The following is an 18,673-nucleotide window of genomic DNA, read 5'->3' as shown; positions in this document are numbered from 1 at the left end:
CGATCTCAACCTCTAAAAGAAGCCAGTTAAACCATAGCATGTGCGAAAGTTATTGGTTATCAAAGGATAAACACATAAATCTCCAGCGTGTGTCTGCTTATCTTCTTGTAACTCACGCTTAAGGAATTCAATCATTAGGCAAATATTTTTATTATTTATAAGTATATATTTAAACTGGCATTGGTAAGTTACTGTTATTTGTATTCTTTAATTTAACAAAACTCAATAACACTTTTATGCAGGATAATTCACAGACTGTAGGTTAACTGTTGTCCACCCAACACCAGAAAAGAGGGCTTGTTGTGTGTGGATGTGTTTGTTGCATGAATACAAGAATGATCTAAGATCAAAGTGCTGGGTTAGAACTGGTTAGTGTCTGTGTGGGTTTGCAGGAAGTCTCCATCGTGACTAATGTGTCTCTGCCACTAATTAAAAGACCGAACATGCACACACAAATGGACACACAGTAACAGACTGTATATCCCTTATATCTGCCAAACCCTTGAGAAAGTAACGGCTTTTTATATGAAAGTAAAGCTCCCACTGATATTACTTGTAAGCTAAGACTCGCTTGTTTGTTCTCTAAAGCAATAACAAGATGAGATTATGCCAGTGCCAGTAATTGGTCAATAACAGGTGGGCATTCTCATTAACCCCTTCACATCCTAAACAAGCTTCCCCCCCCCCCCTCTCTTTCGCCCGTCTACTCCTAAAATGAGATTTTTTTTTAAATTTTTATTTTAATAAACAAATTTAAAAAGCAAAGTTACAGCTTATTTGTACTTGCTAATTAGCAAATGCAACCCTGAGGTGTAATCGTCTGTTTTGGCCGGTGTTATGTGTAAGTTAAGCTACTTTATGGTGTTGCCTCTTCTTCTTTTCCTTCCATTTTGTAAAGGGTTGGCTTTTCCCTGCGCGCGCACTCGCTGCCTTCTAATTAGCGCGCGCACTCAGAGGCAAAGGTGGAGGCTTGGCTCGTCGCCACGGCGCTGCTCAGAAGAAACTTGTGCGGTGGCAACTTTGACAAATACTGTTAAATGTCTGTCACATAGCTTAAATATTTTAAAGTATATGGTGGACGGGAACTCTCCCAATGTGTGACGAGGGCGAGGAAAGCGACAGCGGCGAGAGGGGGCACCTTTCCGAGTCTCCCTCCTCGCCTCTCTCTCTCAGACTTCCCCGAGGATCTCCCTCCTCTCCGCGGCCCCTAGACCTGTTCTCCTCCGCCTCTCCGCTGCTTGGGGACACCGACCCACCTTACCTCGCCTCTCCGGAGTGTCTTCACCCGTCTCCAGAGTACCAGGAAACCGGGGGTTCCACACACTTTACGCCGCCAAAGTTCCCCCAGCGCACCGGGGACACCGGCTCGCCGTTTCTCTCGCGGCCGGGTATACACATAGATGCGGTCTACGACCAGTACGATGACCCGTTTCCCAAGTGGAGGGGACGTGGTGCGGCCAACGCTGAGCGCTTTCAGCACCGCGGACAGAGACTGCACCGGGCTCCGGAGCTCTCGGACTATGGGAACCACTACACTGTTGAGCACATAGACACCGAGTTCAACTCCGAAACCCGGCAAACGTGAGTCCTCCCCCTCACCTTATATAATTAAGCCAGAAAATTAATTCGCGTGCCCTGTGATCACTGGCCTTGTGCAAAGTCCGTGGACTTATTTCTAAACTATAACCACAAACCTTAATCCACCTGGAATGTCAACAAGTAGAGGTCAGTTTTGAAAAGCGTGGAGGCAGGCAGGATTGACACTAAACCAGGTGCACCTAGCTTGTGAGGCACAGACCGACACTTCATAGACAGCACATTAGCAGACTTTTCAAATAAATGCTTTGAGTAATGTTATTGGTGACATATCTGAACTTACTGTGCTTTTAACATCACATGCTAAGATGTGCTGTTATCTGAAATATTAGTTCACTGTAAGTCAGTAAGTGGAATTTCTAAAGCTGCCACTTTCTCTTCCATCTCAACCTCCATTAAGCTGTGAAGTCTTGTATGTGCAAAATGCATATGTGAGGAAGTGAAGCCCTTACTACCTCCTTGTGTTCAGAGATCGTTAAATAGGAAACAGGGGCAGATTAAGGCATGTGACACAGAGCTGGAGCAGGTTGCAGAGATGGATTTCCGCTATACAGTGTACAGAATTATGTTTAGCTGTTTCCTGTATAACTACATATGTATTGAATTGTTTCAAACAAAGGAACACAGTTTTGGTGTATGCAGCCCACTGCATCAATTTAGAAAATGTCCAGAGGAAAAAAGTGGGACATAAATGACAATACTTAATGGATATTAATGTTACACTGCCAGCTTAGCTATGACTATCAGATATTGAGAATAACAGGCCTCAGAGTTTGGACTTTGATCTTCCCTGGTCTGGCTTTTTGATACCAGTGTTCAGCTTAACAGGCCTAACATGGAAGAAGCTCTCTCTGATGGCTGACTAGGTGAAATGTTGGACACATGTGTGCTCAGGTTTTGTGTGAAAGAGCTGGTTAGAGAGGCTGGACATGTCTGTTTCTCATTACCATTAAATTATGTTGAGTAACTCGACTTTGATCTTAAAAAAAATGACAATTTACTGTTTGAACTCTGTGTGTGGTTGACAAAAGCAGAGACAGAGAGCCAAGAGTGTAACTTTTCTCAGATGTGCATGTGTGTTTGTGTGTTTGTGTGTATGTGTGTGTTTGCCCACTGATAAAACACTAACTCATTAGTCATTTCTATAAAATTTGATTTCAAACCTGATTAATCTTTTCTTTCCTTCCTTCTTGCTAGTTCACCGGTAAATGACCTAACCTAATTGATTGCCTGCACAGATTATAAATGACTTAGTGCCTCAACCCTGGAAAGTTCAAGTGTGAAAAGAGGACACGTAAAAAACTGTTCATGCAGTTTACCTGGCTGAAAAGCTCATAGTGACAGTTATCTTATTGTATTTTCATTCTGTGTTAAGGCTTCATTGTACATTTCCAACACATTTTTTTGCTGCTTTGTGAGTAAAAAGCGTAAAAACGCCTTACGTTTGACTGTGAGTGGTTTAGCATATTTGCTCAAGAAAGTAGCATTTACATTTGTTTTGTAGAGATATAGTCCAACCATGTATTTTATTTTTATTTTTATTTTTTTAATTTATGTTGTAGCTATTCATTGAGCTTGGCTTCCTGGCTTAGTTTTCCAATAATGCTTGTATAATATACATTTTTTAGCCACATATGATGTTTTTCTTTAAAAAAAACCCTGGTCTGTCCACCTGTGCATCACCCAAACTACGACTGAGGTTGAACTTTTACAATTCAGTGAGCTAGACTCAAGCCAATTAAGTGTCTGAGATCTCAAAAGAACTGTAGTTTGAGACATTTTTTTGAACAAGCACCACTGCTGTGTTAGAGATACTTGCGGCAATGGTGCAAGATTGCTTTTTTCTCTTTTTCTGTCAGTTTTGTTGCTAGTACAAGAGGGAGCTGTGTGATTGGACAGCCGCTCTCAGTGATCTGCAGGAGGCTCATACTGGGATCCACCAGCAAATTGGGCAGACTCAGTAATAGCTGCAGTTTCAGGATTTAAAAAAAACAGTACTTACATTACTATAGTGAATAGTCTGATCACATTAAATGAAAATAAAATAGGTGCCATCACCACTGAATCTAAGCTTCATGATTTTGAAGCCATGTCCACTTTACAAAATGCAGAGTGTATACTTAGTATGAAACTGAGGTGGGTAGATTTAATAAAATAGTTTGAAACAACATTAAAGTACTCCAGTATAAAGTAAGTCATAGATTGATAACCAAAGCTCTTGGATAAATATTGTACTCTCCAAGAGGACAATTGTAGTCAGATGTTGGTTGTTTTAAAAAGCAGTTTTTCTTCCCTTCTTCTTCTTTTGTTAAATGCAATAAGTCTTTTTTGTCTTTCTTTAGAATTACCACTCTATGACATAGGAATTTAGTCTCAGACCCTAGATATATAAGCCAAAACACATATGTACACATGCCATGCTTTGATAATTTCTCTTCTTGTTCTGTACCTACATGTAGACATGGCTTCTCTCTGCCTGTTTATCTCAATTGTGTCTGGCTCTTCTTGTCTGCGTGACTCTCGTTCCACATTAAAATGATGACGGTAAATTTTATTTCAGAGCCGAATCACAAACAGCCAAAGATGGATGGAGAGGGAGCTAGAAAGGGACAGATAATGGCGATTCATTACCTGACTATAAGGTTATCTAAATGGGCTGGCAGCCAGCCTCTTTCTTCATTTATGAGAAATCCTCCCAATGTTTACAAATATCTCTGTAAGAATATCCCCCTCTGTATGTGTGTGTGTGTGTAAAGGTGGAGAAGACATTAGACACAACTTAGAGCGTAAAGGACTGACTCAACAAAACACACAATGACCAATAGGAAAAGATGCTTTTGTGCAGGAGTTAATAGATAGTACTTTCTTTAGAGCCACTGTATAGTGTCACCTTACATTACATTCTATTGTTAATTTAGGTTTTGTTCATATTCTGGTGCCCTAATGTGTAATTGTTCATGTTTCTGTATGGGGGGTGGGGGTTGCTTACTCCCACTGATTGGCAGTCAAGGACATGCACAACTGATTGTGTCACATTTGACTCTCTCTCTCTCCCCCTCCCTCCCTCCCAAACCCATACACACACTCACATGTACACACAAGATTTGTCCTGGTGAGCTCTCTTCATCTTCTCAGTTCCACATCCTTTGACACCCCTGGGGAATATTTCTACCTTGAACAAGTTTCCATTTTCACCATTTCCTTCAATTCAATGTCCTGCATTCTGTCCATGCACACGCACGCACGCACGCACGCACGCACGCACGCACGCACGCACGCACGCACGCACGCACGCACGCATGCACGCACGCACACAATTACAAATAACTCAAATTCAAAATAACCTCACATGGTATTTTTATTACTTTTTTTCATTTTGCTGGCAGGTCTAATATGAATCTGAACCCCTAGTCATTTATAAGGTCACTGTATCATTTACAGCCATTTAACTCATAATAGCAGCATTATATTGAAAATCCTTTAACAGTCTTGTACATGGATAATACTACCCAATTATGGCTTTAAAAACGGTACCTCACCTCTGCTATCTCTCTCTCTCTCTGGGGAGTTTCAAGGTTTTTTCATTATCTGGGTTTCACCGACTGTCCAATCATACAGCAGACACAGATGCTACGGCGAATTTAATTGCAGTGGGTGGAGTACAATAGTGCTGATTTGGACAATTTGTAACAAAGTAGTTGGAGCTAGAGCAGGGCGATATGGCCAAAAATATTTATCACGATATATATTTGAAAATTTGCGATAACGATATAACCGACGATATAATTGATGCGAGACAAAATACAACTCCACAACATTACTAGCGCAAAAAAACAATCTTCCATTTATTTTCACTTAAACAAGAAGCTGGTTTTTATGTACATTAAAGCTTTATAAAAATGTAACAGTGCAAATGCAAATTCCTTGCTGAAAGTTTAACCAAAAGGCATTTCCAGTAGAAATGGGCTGACACAACCTGAGCATAACCATGTATAATATCCACTGAAGTTAAAAAGAGGTGCTTTGCAACATTAAACTGCAGTGTGCAGTACGTATTTTTCGGACCATAAGGTGCACAGGATTATAAGGCACATTAAGCGAAACAAAGCAGTCAGATAAATCAAACTTTATTAAACTCATTCTTCTTGCTTCCTCCACTTCTGTACCATTGATTCATTAATGGTGAATTCTCTGGCAGCTGCTCTATTCCCATGTTGTTGCAGTATATTAATGACTAACCTCGTATTGTGGATGGATTATCTCAGTTGTTCTCCTGACTGAAGTTTGGTCCGTTTACAGCATCCTGCCATGCGATTGCATTTGTCTCTAACTATCAGGAACTTTAACGTTAACTTTTATAAGTGGAAAAGTGTTAGTGTTCGTCCTCCAGCTTCACTGTTTATGTTATGCTAACATAGCTGTGTCGCTAGCGATCACGTAGCACATCATTATATACCAGCTAGCCCAACTTCAGTAACCCTACAAACGTCACTGCTGTTTAGTTTCCTGTCTTCATTTATGTTGGAAGTGATAGCAGAGCTGTACGTTTGATTTTTTTCAGAAATCTCTCAGTCAGAACATGCAATATCATGCTTAGGTAACTAGCGAAACTAGCGAGCTAACTTCCGCTAGCTTCCTGCTAACTTCTAACTCCGTTAAATGTAATAACTTTTGTTTTCATGGATGCCTGGAAGTTAAACTTTATAGTTACACCTGGTAAAGCAGCAATGCTGATCGTTTTATTAAAGATGAAAGAATTTATACAGTTTTTAACTCTAAGTGATGCTGCAGTGTTGTTTGACCTGAAGCATACGGAGTTTAGGACCCAGATTACTCCCAGATTTAAGAGCATCTTAGTCCGACAAATATGACAATAACAACGGCCGCTTGCATGTTCTGCAAAAAAATGTGCTTTGTTGTGTATCTGACGGACAAACACCAAACCAGTTCCACATCACGGAAGTTGCACCATTTTTACAAACCAATTCTGGTTCATCTGTTTCACTCAACAATCGGCCATGTGCGTATGAAAACAAAGGCACTGCGCATGCGCGTTTTACTCCCATTCTATCGCGATATTTCATTTTCCTATCGTTGCCTAACATTATACCGGTATTACCGTGAACGGTATAATATGGCCCAGCCCTAGTTGGAGCACAATAGTCCTGATGAAAACTGTTTTGCACTAATGGACATGATTAAAAGCAGTTCTCTTCAATCTACTGGCACTGTGTTACTTCGGATGGTTGGACAAAGGTAGAAACAGACACTGTAAAGAGCAGGATGTGCATTTTTAAATCCATATCCATGCAAATTTCCAAGTGACTAACTCTTATTCACCAGTGTTCAAATGGTCACTTTGGATGACACAGTATAAGTTTGTCATTCTAAAGCTAGTTAAGCTGACAGCTTCATCTCTGCTTTGGCAATCACAGCTGTTGACCTGCCCAACAAAGAGATTTGACAACTGTCCATGGAGGACTTGGTATGATACATCATAGGCAAACAGATTTTAGCAGTCTTTCTGCTTGCCTTCAACATTTGCTTTCTTCCTCTCTAATTTTCAGTCACTTACTCTTCATCACTTTGTTGCTTCTTTCTCTGAGTCTTGAATTCCTTTGTTGTGTTCTACCTCCATTGCCATCTCAATAATCATTGTGGTTTTTAATGATGTAGTGTGTTTAACTGTCTTTACTGTCTCCAGGGTGGAAGCCATGCATCGCCGCCACACAACGTTGAGGGAGAAGGGGCGTCGCCAGGCAGTGCGGGGCCCAGCCTATATGTTCAATGAGCGTGGCTCGGCCCTCACTGCAGAGGAGGAGCGTTTTCTGGATGCTGCTGAATACGGAAACATTCCTGTGGTCCGCAAGATGCTGGAAGAGTCCAAAACCCTTAACTTTAATTGTGTGGACTACATGGGCCAGAATGCTTTGCAGCTCGCAGTGGGTAACGAGCACCTAGAAGTTACTGAGCTGCTGCTAAAGAAAGATGGTTTGGCTAGGATTGGTGATGGCCTCCTTTTGGCCATCTCAAAAGGTTATGTTAGAATCGTTGAAGCCATTCTCGCCCATCCTGCTTTTGGTGGAGGTCTGCGGCTGGCTTTGAGCACTTTGGAGCAAGAGATGCGTGATGATGACTTTTACGCCTACGACGAAGACGGAACGCGCTTCTCGCATGACATCACACCCATCGTCCTGGCTGCTCACTGCCAGGAATACGAAATTGTCCACATCCTGCTGACGAAGGGGGCTCGCATTGAAAGGCCCCATGACTATTTCTGTAAATGTTCAGAATGTGTGGAGAAACAGAAGAAAGACTCCTTCAGCCACTCACGCTCCAGGATGAATGCATATAAGGCCCTGGCCAGTGCAGCTTACCTGTCGCTCAGCAGTGAAGACCCTGTGCTCACCGCCCTCGAGCTCAGCAATGAACTGGCAAGACTGGCCAACATTGAGACAGAATTTAAGGTGAGGTGTCCTATTGGCTTTTCTTCATTCTTCTCTTTCTTCATACTTTACTAGTTTAAAAATAAAGATTTGTTTTGTAGAGATACAGATGTCATACTACAAATGTACACTAGTGTCTATAAGTTCAACCGCCAGCTATGAACCTTATTCTACCCGCTGCTTAAATTTGAAAAATGCTAAAAAGCATGTAAGTGGGTGGCAGGAAAGGGCTGAGGAGGATGAACAGATGTGTGAGCCAGGATTTGTTCAGTGATCCTCAGGCCAGAGAAGAAAAGTGACACAGAATCACAAGGGATCTCAAAGGGCTCTTTTGAAATGAGCGACTGCTCCCCTCCAGAATCCAAAAACTGACATTAGTGCAGTGGAGCACCATGGTGATTCCATGCCATATCAGTTTGAGCAGTTGGCACTAGCCCCAGTAATATTCCTCTCTCACTCTGTCTTTCTCTTGGTATCAAGGGATTGTCCTGCCATCTGCAGCTGTCAAGCCATATAAGGAATTAAAGGGAAAGAATGTAATCCAGTGTTTCTCCTAAAGTGCAACTACAAAAGCAAGAGTCAGACGCACTGCACCAAAACTCTAAAACTAAAGTGGTGTAAACCTTAACTGCTTTGTGGGGCCAAGGGAGAGTGGCCACCATCTAGTCATGAAACTGGGTTTTGCAAGCTTTAGCATACTTTAAGTATTAGATAAGTATTTGAGATATTTTCAACTCATTAACTGCCAGTGTTTAAAGATGAGCTAGAAATGTCAACATTAACCTATTCATGTATCCGTTTTATCACAGAACACAGCAGTTATTTCACAGCTCAGGTTTGTTTAAGCATCCATTAGCTCTTTAATCACCTTGAATATGCCCTCCACAAGTCGATTCAGTAGCATTTATCAACTCTAAATCAAGTGTGAGATAAGTTGACAGTTTTAAATAGTTTAGAAAATATACCTATATTTTTGTTCCACTGAAAGTTTGTAAGCTCTTTATAATAAAATTTATAAACCCTGTCCTGAATTGTTTTTTTTAGTTTTGCTCCAAGGGGAAGCTTCTTGTTGAATGCAGCTGCATCAGTGCAGATGCTTAAGTAAAAACAGCACATTGAACATTATTTTCAGGGATCTATCTTTTCTTGAGCCTGGTATTGTGATTGACTAAGGTATTTTTATTGGTCTATTTTTTTAAAGCTATATAGATCAGGAATATGCTGCTTTAAGAAAATATATGCATCTGACTCTTCCCCGCATTCCTACCAGTGATCACATCTTGAATGTATTTCCTAGGGCACTGTAGATTTTTATTACCCTTTTGAACTACCTGTTAGTAATTCAATGTGCCCTCAAGTTGTTGGGGGGGGGGGAAAGAGTTTAAAATGGAGCATTTTGCATTGTGAGAGAAAAATTCCTTTCTATGCTGCAGTCACCAAAACACACCTTGCTTCCATGATAATGAAACTGATGTAAAAATACTGATGTGAATGTACGTTAGTATTTGTGTCACTGTCTTGGTGAGGAATAATTTTAATTTCAAAAGCTTGGAAGTAAATATCATATCTCCGAAGGGATATTTGAGGTTTAAAGATTGGACGTTAGGATCAGGGTTAGAGGTGAGTGGCCTCTAAATGGATTATTTTGTGTAATATTTAATATTGTTTCTTAAAAATGTAAAGCCCATATCATTAATGCACTCCAACCCTGAACCTTTCTAAACATTACATGATGGAGATACATGTGGAAACATCAATGTCTGACGCAGTTGGACTGGACAATAAACACCCTTTAAATCCCGAGATCAAAGTCCAAATTCAGAATAGAGCAGCTCATGCTCCTCCTGTGTACACTGCACTGGCAGCTCTCTCATCTAAATCAAAAAGAGTATTTCCACAAGTGATAACATATCTAAAGAGGACTATTATCTTCTGGGTTAAATGTAAGAAAGGAGAACTTCAGACAGTGTGCCTAACTGATATTCCCTTGTTTTCTGTAGCTTGTACGAAAATGATTTGAATTTTTTTTCATTCTTTTTTAAACAAAAAAATCAAACCTGAGTTTGTTTGCTGGCATCTCTGTCAAGGCAGGATCATTGGTTTGTGCTCACTTTACACTGTGTGGTCAGGTGGGCATGCTTTGGGTAGCAGCTTGAGGTAGAGAGAGCTTATTTCCCCCTACTGTGCCAGCTCGTGTACGAGTCCCAAATCAGTTAGCGTTGGATATAATGGGTAAGGCATTCACTGAAAAACCAGAGACACTCATCCATTAGACTCGTACATTATATGTATACATTTATACTTGATCTTTTTTTTTTAAATTTCTAACGATTTCCTTGTTTTGTCAAGTGAGATTCACTTATAAGTGAAAAACTGTCTTCAAAGAAAAGCTGTGAGAACAGTTTTCGCTGCGATATTGGATCTGTCTTGTCTAAGCTTGCTCAGACCTGTGCAAAGGAGCTAGAGGGTATGCAAGTGTCAGTCGACTGTCTTTCTTCAGAGACTGACTGCACGAGTGGCTTGTGCAAGCTATTAGTAATGGCCTATGGGTACATCTTAAAGAAATCCTAGCAGTACTATGAATAACTGCATGTAAAATGTGCACTGGTGTGATTACCATTAGATGGTACTGAAGCATCTGGTGAACCAGAAAATGGCATGCCTTTGTGCACCCATGTAGTGCTTCATTCTCTTACCCTCAACACTCTTGTTAATAACTGTCATTGTTTCTCTGGTCCTTCCGCTTTCTACCCCCCATTTGTGTCTGATATTCAGCCTTTCTGCTTGTCAGTCTGTTCTGTCTCCAGACAAGTTAATGAGAAGGGCTCACCTGAGGGACCACAGTTGTGTTGGAGCTCATCTGTCTCATTACCATCTCATTATCACCCCTCTGTCTTTTTTCTCTTTGTTTTCTTGTCCCTTATCGCATCATCTTCTCATTAATTTAAAATATCAAGTAAGTAAGTAAGCTGTGTGTTTTTATGGAACTGTCACAGCGAGTGAGGTGAGCCGTGTGGAGGAAATGAAGGAGGATCCAAGTGCAGGCAGTCGTGAAGGTGTAAAGGTGGTTTATTGAACATGAAAGTAAATACAAACGGAAAATGGAGCTGGAACTAAACTATACTGGGAAACAACTAAACTACAAAGCACAAACCTGAATGAGAACGAGCAGAGGAGAATGACGATGGACAGCAGGGAGAGCACACGGATGTGACATGGTAGATACACAGATGACGCAGGGTGGAATACACAGACGGACCAGCAACAACAATGACTGAAGACATGACTTAAATACACAGAGAACCACAGGGGAATTACACACAGGTGGTGGACACAGCTGGGAATAATCAACAAGACGAGACAAAGGTAAAACTGAACACACTCACATGAGACGCAGACCTTCACAATAAAACAGGAAACAAAACACACTTTACTAAGACACAGACTAGACAGAGACAGACTTGAAATGACATATGAAACTAAACCCACATCTTAGACCCAGATAAACAGAACATGGAACTCTAATAATAGACATAAACATTACCATAACACGACAAGAGAACAAGAACACAATCCCTGATGCAAACTTAAATCAAAACACAATAAACTCAAAATACTGGGTCCAACGGACCCAGAACCGTGACAGTACCCCCCCCTCAAAGGGCTGGCTCCCGACAGCCCTAAACAAAATAAAAAAAGCAGGAAGCACCAAGCCAGGGCGGGCGGAGGGGGTCCAGGAAGGAGGGTCCGAAACAAAAAACAAGGAGCACAGAGTCCAGAACCAAAACACAACTGTTCACTAGTCCATAACACAGTCAGGAGGCCAACTGTGCACACGGTAACGGCGGCGACGGGCAAACAGTTCTGGAGGCCGACCGTGCACACGGCAACGGCGGCGACGGGCAAACAGTTCTGGAGGCCGACCGTGCGTGCAGCAACGGCGGCGAGGAAGCAGGTCCGGGGGCCAACCGTGCAGACGGCAACGGCGGCGCGAATGCAGTTCTGGAGGCCGGCAATGCGGAAGGCAGTGGCGGCGCGTAGGAGGTCGTCCACGCAGAAGGCGGGGGTGGCAACAGAAGTCCGGAGGGCGGCCAAGATGCCAGCGGCGGCGACAAACCTTTTCCGGAGGCCGTCCCCGAAGGCCATGATGCCACCTTATAGGCCTGGAAAATGGCCGGCAGAGGCTAGGCGGAACAGGTCGAGCTGGCTCTGACGGCGGCGTGGCAACCACAGGACCAGGCGAGGCAGGACCAGGCGAGGCAGGACCAGGCGAGGCAGGACCAGGCGAGGCAGGACCAGGCGAGGCAGGACCAGGCGAGGCAGGACCAGGCGAGGCTGATGAGGATGCTGAAGCTGGACCAGACGAGGCTGAAGCTGAAGCTGAAGCGGAGGCTGGACCAGACGACCAGACGAGCAGCAGGCAGCTGAATGGGCCCCTCGGACCCTCCAGCGGAGACGGGAGGCTGGACGGGCCCCTCGGACCCTCCAGCTGACGTGGCATGAGGCTGGTGCGGTTCTCCTGAACCCCCAGCTGACGTGGCATGAGGCTGGACGGGCTCCTCGGGCCCTCCAGCTGACGTGGCATGAGGCTGGACGGGCTCCTCGGGCCCTCCAGCAGACGTGGCATGAGGCTGGACGGGCTCCTCGGGCCCTCCAGCAGACGTGGCATGAGGCTGGACGGGCTCCTCGGGCCCTCCAGCCGACGAGGCAGGACGCTGGCTGGGTTCACCTGAACCCCCAGCTAACATGGCCTGAGCCTGGACGGGCTCCTCTGGCCCTCCAGTGGAAACAGACACTGAAGCAGCAGGTACGGAGACCTCTGCCAGTGTGGACACTGGCTGGGACTGAGCAGCACAGTGGCTAAACTCAGGCAGCAACAGTGGGATGCAGTCCTCAGAGGGCTGAAAGTGTTCCCCAATACGCTCAGCAGAGGACTGAGGCGGACGGGTGAACTCACTTGAACTCCCAGGGGGTGCTGAGAGCTGAGACTGGTCAGGTGAGTTCTCCGGTGAGGCTGCTGGCACTGGCGTCTTGACCTCTAGGGGTCCAGAGTTGGCTGGTGACTGACACCCAGCCTCTGGGGAGGCCCTAGAGGGAGCAACTGTCTCTGACATGGCCAGCGTAAGAGAACCAGCAGATTTTGTGGTGGAGTGTGTTCCCTGCTTGTAATGAACAGATGAAAAACAGTTCTTTTCGGGTTGAATGGACTTAACTTGTTGTGCAGGAGGAGTTGGTGAAAATGATGGCTGAATAGGTGGCTGAGCTGATAATAAGGCTGATGAGTCTTCTACCAACCGAGCTATTGACTGGGCTATGGATTGTAACATAGTGTCTACTAAGTCTGGCTGAGACTGTAACTGGGCTATGGGTAGTGAGGCTGAATGTGATGGAGGTGACGGCTGGGCAGCTAACTGAGCTTCTGGCTGGGAAGCTAACTCAACAAACCCAGCCCCGGTATAAACAGTCACAAGATCTGGCGAAACAGACAGTGTGTCTTTTCCACTCACCACAGCCGGCAACTCAGGAGTCCTAATCTCCGGCTGTGGGGTGACGCGCCGGCGGCGCGATCGTTGCTTCCTCCCGGGCAAAACATCCGGCGGGCCGGGCAAAACATCCGGCGGGCCGGGAAAAACCTCCGGCGGGCCGGGAAAAACCTCCGGCGGGCCGGGAAAAACCTTCACCGCCCGGCTGGGTTGGGAAGCGGTAGCGGCTGGAGGATGGAGGTGAAGTTCGTGGAGAACGTAATCCTGCACGAGCGGATGCAAAGAGTCCAGTAGCCAGGGATAACAGGTAAGGAGGTGTCGTAGATCGGCTTCAACGGAGTGAAGAGGCGCCCCTCCCTCATGCTCAAGCAGCCGGTAAACCAACTTAGAGGCGGAGCGGATAACGGCCTCCTGAAGCTCCCTGGGTGGGGTGACTGCCGCTGGATCCATATCTGGCTGGTCCGTACTGTCACGGCGAGTGAGGTGAGCTGTGTGGAGGAAATGAAGGAGGATCCAAGTGCAGGCAGTCGTGAAGGTGTAAAGGTGGTTTATTGAACATGAAAGTAAATACAAACGGAAAATGGAGCTGGAACTAAACTATACTGGGAAACAACTAAACTACAAAGCACAAACCTGAATGAGAACGAGCAGAGGAGAATGACGATGGACAGCAGGGAGAGCACACGGATGTGACATGGTAGATACACAGATGACACAGGGTGGAATACACAGACGGACCAGCAACAACAATGACTGAAGACATGACTTAAATACACAGAGAACCACGGGGAATTACACACAGGTGGTGGACACAGCTGGGAATAATCAACAAGACGAGACAAAGGTAAAACTGAACACACTCACATGAGACGCAGACCTTCACAATAAAACAGGAAACAAAACACACTTTACTAAGACACAGACTAGACAGAGACAGACTTGAAATGACATATGAAACTAAACCCACATCTTAGACCCAGATAAACAGAACATGGAACTCTAATAATAGACATAAACATTACCATAACACGACAAGAGAACAAGAACACAATCCCTGATGCAAACTTAAATCAAAACACAATAAACTCAAAATACTGGGTCCAACGGACCCAGAACCGTGACAGGAACGTTCAAATGTGGGCGGGAAAAGTTAGAGCATTTTGTTGCTAACACAAAATGTTACATATGAACTTTTGTATGCTATTAGGTGCAATTTTATGACTTCAGAGGTATATTTATCTATTCATACAAATCTCAGTTAATATGCCCAGTCCTCACCATTTCCTTGGTGAATTAATTTAGAATTTATGCCATAAGTTTATATTTCTTTCATCTCACTTCTAAAGCTAGTATCCTGAAAGGAGCTGAATAATCTAATCAACCTGCTTGAAGTGCTGTACAAGTATACATAATGTGTTTTTGAGATTAAGGCAATGACCATGTTAGTGCTTTTGTGAGCCTCTATGACATATGGGAATCTCTAACATATTTCTAAGCGTCTGTGGATTTATTCATGTGTATTTTCAGAGAAGCATAATTGAAGGTACGTGTTTGTCCAAGACTGAGAAATAAGCTGCCAATCAGCAGCCTATTTATTCAAGAAGCCTCTAAATTCACATTATTCAAATCATCAGACCCCATTTTCCTTATTGTTGGTTTTCTCTGTGTGTCTGTTTTCTTTGCACTTGTTTTACTTAAACAATATTCAGAAGCTATTATTAACAGCATTTTCAGTAGCTGTCGTCTCCCCCCCCCCCCCCCCCCCCCCCCCCCCCCCCCCCGCTCACATAAGAGAATAAAATGCATTCGGACACCATCACAAACTGACTTAAAGATAAAACTGAAGTCGAGTGCCCCCCCCCCCCTCTCCCTGCATTAGGTGTTAGGTTCAGGTATCACTTCTCCTAAAGAATAACAATTGCCTGGCTTTACATCAACTGTCAGTGCTGTATATTTGTATATTGTCATTATCATTCATTTCGCCCACTACATAAGTGACAAGCTGAAATTGAACTGTTTGACAGATTCAAATAAAAGCTTTTTGCTTTGTTGACATATTGATGTTATCTACTAGCTAGCTCCCTGACTGTACACATACATTTTGAATGTAATGTAAGACACAAGTTCATTTGTTTAAATCAAACTGGATGTTCAGTGTGAGTTAGGTTAAAACTTCTCATCCACTGGAGAAGATGCACAACATGTCTCCTTGCAGGAGCAATAGTGTTAAATTCGCCGCATATTGAATTGTTATGTGGGGACTGCTAAGGATCCATCAGAACTGAACCTTACTCCACAAGAAACCCATCAGTTTGTCATCTGAGCCTCTGTAGACACACATAGAAAAGCTCCAAATACCTTTTAGAAAGTAAGTGAGCAGTAAGAGAGGATACAATCAGAGAGTGGAAAGTGTCAATTAACTTTTATTTGAAATATAATTTTGCATGTTTTTTTTAAATAATGAAATATTGAGCAAAGCTGAGACAAAAGACAACAAAAAGGAGAGTGCCTCCATCTTACATTACATTACCTCCCCTGTCCCCTCTCTCTCTCTCTCTCTGATTGTGTCACATTTGACACTCTCTCTCTCTCTCTCTCTCTCTCTCTCTCTCTCTCTCTCTTTTCGCGTACCCCTCAGTTCACTCATCTGTAACCATTCTCACTCGGTTTCACACCGCTCTGTCTCCAATTTCAATCTCACAACACTGTCCTCAGTCTCAGTTGTCAAGGTAAAAACCCACACAACATGATTGGATTTTCATGCATGCGTACTATCTTTGTGTGTGCATTTTTGATGTCTGTTTAGCAATGAAAATACCACTGTTTAAGAAAATATTTTTTTTTACTTCTTATAGCCTGAAGTCCTATCTTTGAATAGGTTTGAGATAATAATTGATTTCTTTCATCTAGCAGCCTGAAAGAGGAAAAAAAATGTTTTTATTGCTTGTTGCCAAAGGGTTGGCTTCTTTTATTTTTTTAAATAATAAATGTAAGCAACATGGACCAAATTTGAAAATGTATTGATATTTTGTAGCTGAATGGGGTTTAAGAATGTGAACACATGGATTCTACGGAAGGAAGGTCACAGTTTTGTATTCAAGACTGACACTGTCCAGGTTGTGCTAAAAAGACCAAACTGTGGAGGAATATAAATGATGTTCTTGATAAGTATGTATATTAATATAAGGCACAGACATGCACATAAGTACTTTATGCTACCTGCTTAAAAAGATGCACTGAAAGAAAGTTGAGAAAGGGGAGATGATAATTTCCTACTGTGTTTAATGCTAATTATTTTACTGAAAAGAACAATGTAAAAGCTTTTGCCTCAACACGGTGTAATAGTTTGCTTGAGCAGAGCACAAACATGGCGGTGAATGCATAATGATAATCATTCCTCAGGGACTCTAAATCTGCCAGAAGCTCCAGCCTACTGACTGCTTCCTGTTCAACCAACTGTTGCTAAACAGAATCAAGCAAAAGTGGTTGATAGAAAGAAAGCTAAGAGAGCACAGTGAGAGCCACGGGGTAAGAGATTGAAACTTGAACTTTTATTGAACGAATCAATTGTGCTCATTTTAACGAAGCTTTTAATAAATTGTTTCAGTTTGTAATAAACTGCAACTGAAAGTTAAGAAAAATAAAACTAGCTACTTCAGAGTATTCATTTAGTGTAATTACACAGTTATTAGGGTTTAGCAGCTTTAGGAAATTCATGAACATTTCAGCTTTATCTGAGCTGAGTTCATAATTTTTGAAGTGACTTTTGAAAACACTGAAAAAAGACATTCATCCACAACTGCTATGTAAGAAAGTACAGTAATAACTTTTCTATCATTGTGCCATATTTAGAGCATTCTGTTGTTGCTTCCCAGCTGGGGCAGCACAGTATGGTCACTGAAAGAACAGATTAAAGGAGTGGATTGGCCTACTTTATCCTCATTTATGCTCTTCTTCTGTTCTGTTTTTAAGTTTTTAGTCTTATCTGAAATAAAATTGAAATGTTGGGGATTTATTTAGAAGAATTCTGTTGTTTTTTGGCAGAATTGTGTACAAGTAAAATCAGATGCGTGGGAAGGTACTGACTGAGCATTTCAAAAAATGATACTGCAAAAGGAAACATTGAGATGCCTTCATTCAGTTGTTTGAGGACCATTTTATATATATATATATATATATATATATATATATATATATATATATATATATATATATATATATATATATATATATATAGTTATATATATATAGTTATATACCCCTGTTGGGCGGTCTATTCTTCAGCCTCAGGTCCTCTACCAGAGGCCTGGGAGCTTGAGGGTCCTGTGCAGTATCTTAGCTGTTCCCAGGACTGTGCTCTTCTGGATAGAGGATCTTTGATGTTGTTCCTGGGATCTGCTGGAGCCACTCGCCTAGCTTTGGAGTCTCTGCAGCTAGTGCTCCGATTACCACTGGGACCACTGTTACCTTCACCCTCCACATGTTCTGGAGCTCTTCTCTGAACCCTTCATATTTCTCGAGCGTCTCGTGTTCCTTCTTCCTGATGTTGCTGTCATTCGGAACTGCTACATCGATCGCTACAGCCGTTTTCTTCTGTTTGTCCGGTTGGTTAGGACCACCATTTTGTCCATCTGTATCTGAAAGTCCCACAGAATCTTCGCTCGATAACCGCTCAAACTGAAGATTTTTCCATCTGTGTGAAAAGGTAGGAAACGCCAGTTCAAGCCAAAAGATACAATGCTAACAAGCCACGGTTAAACATTGTAAAAGATTTCTAACTACCTGAGAAAACACAAAAAGAGGCAGGTGATTATTATGTAGGGACAGGGATGATTCTCAGGCTGTGAAGAATTGTACATTTTCTGCATCTATTTGTAACACCTGGTCAGAGGGCCCGGTGGCGCCAGTGTCCGGCAGCCTCGCCTCTGTCAGTGCGGCCCAGGGTGGCTGTGGCTACAATATAGCTTGCCATCACTAGTGTGTGAATATGTGTGTGAATGGGTGGATGACTGGTTGTGTAAAGTGCTTTGGGGTCCTTAGGGACTAGCAAAGCGCTATACAAATACAGGCCATTTACCATTTAACACCTATGTGAAAATTAAAATAAAATATTTTCCTTCTTTCCTCCCATCTGAAATACATTCACAT

The 18,673-nt window shown here is 42.9% G+C and overlaps 1 protein-coding gene across 1 annotated transcript in view; it reads left to right on the top strand.

The window, feature by feature from the left end:
* Positions 1–963: 963 nt before the first annotated feature.
* Positions 964–18,673, top strand: part of trpc7b (transient receptor potential cation channel, subfamily C, member 7b) — a 71,622-nt gene continuing 53,912 nt past the window's right edge. Inside the window, exons 1-2 of the mRNA XM_080900308.1 lie at positions 964–1,581; positions 7,301–8,063. Of these exons, the coding sequence (XP_080756434.1) occupies positions 1,094–1,581; positions 7,301–8,063 (1,251 nt within the window). The 5' untranslated portion in view covers positions 964–1,093. The remainder of the gene's footprint in view (positions 1,582–7,300; positions 8,064–18,673) is intronic.

This window comes from Rhamphochromis sp. 'chilingali' (assembly GCF_963969265.1).
Source record: "Rhamphochromis sp. 'chilingali' genome assembly, chromosome: 13".
Taxonomy (NCBI): domain Eukaryota; kingdom Metazoa; phylum Chordata; class Actinopteri; order Cichliformes; family Cichlidae; genus Rhamphochromis; species Rhamphochromis sp. 'chilingali'.
The sequence above is the reverse complement of the archived record's forward strand: the minus strand, read 5'-3'. Positions and strand labels throughout refer to the sequence as shown.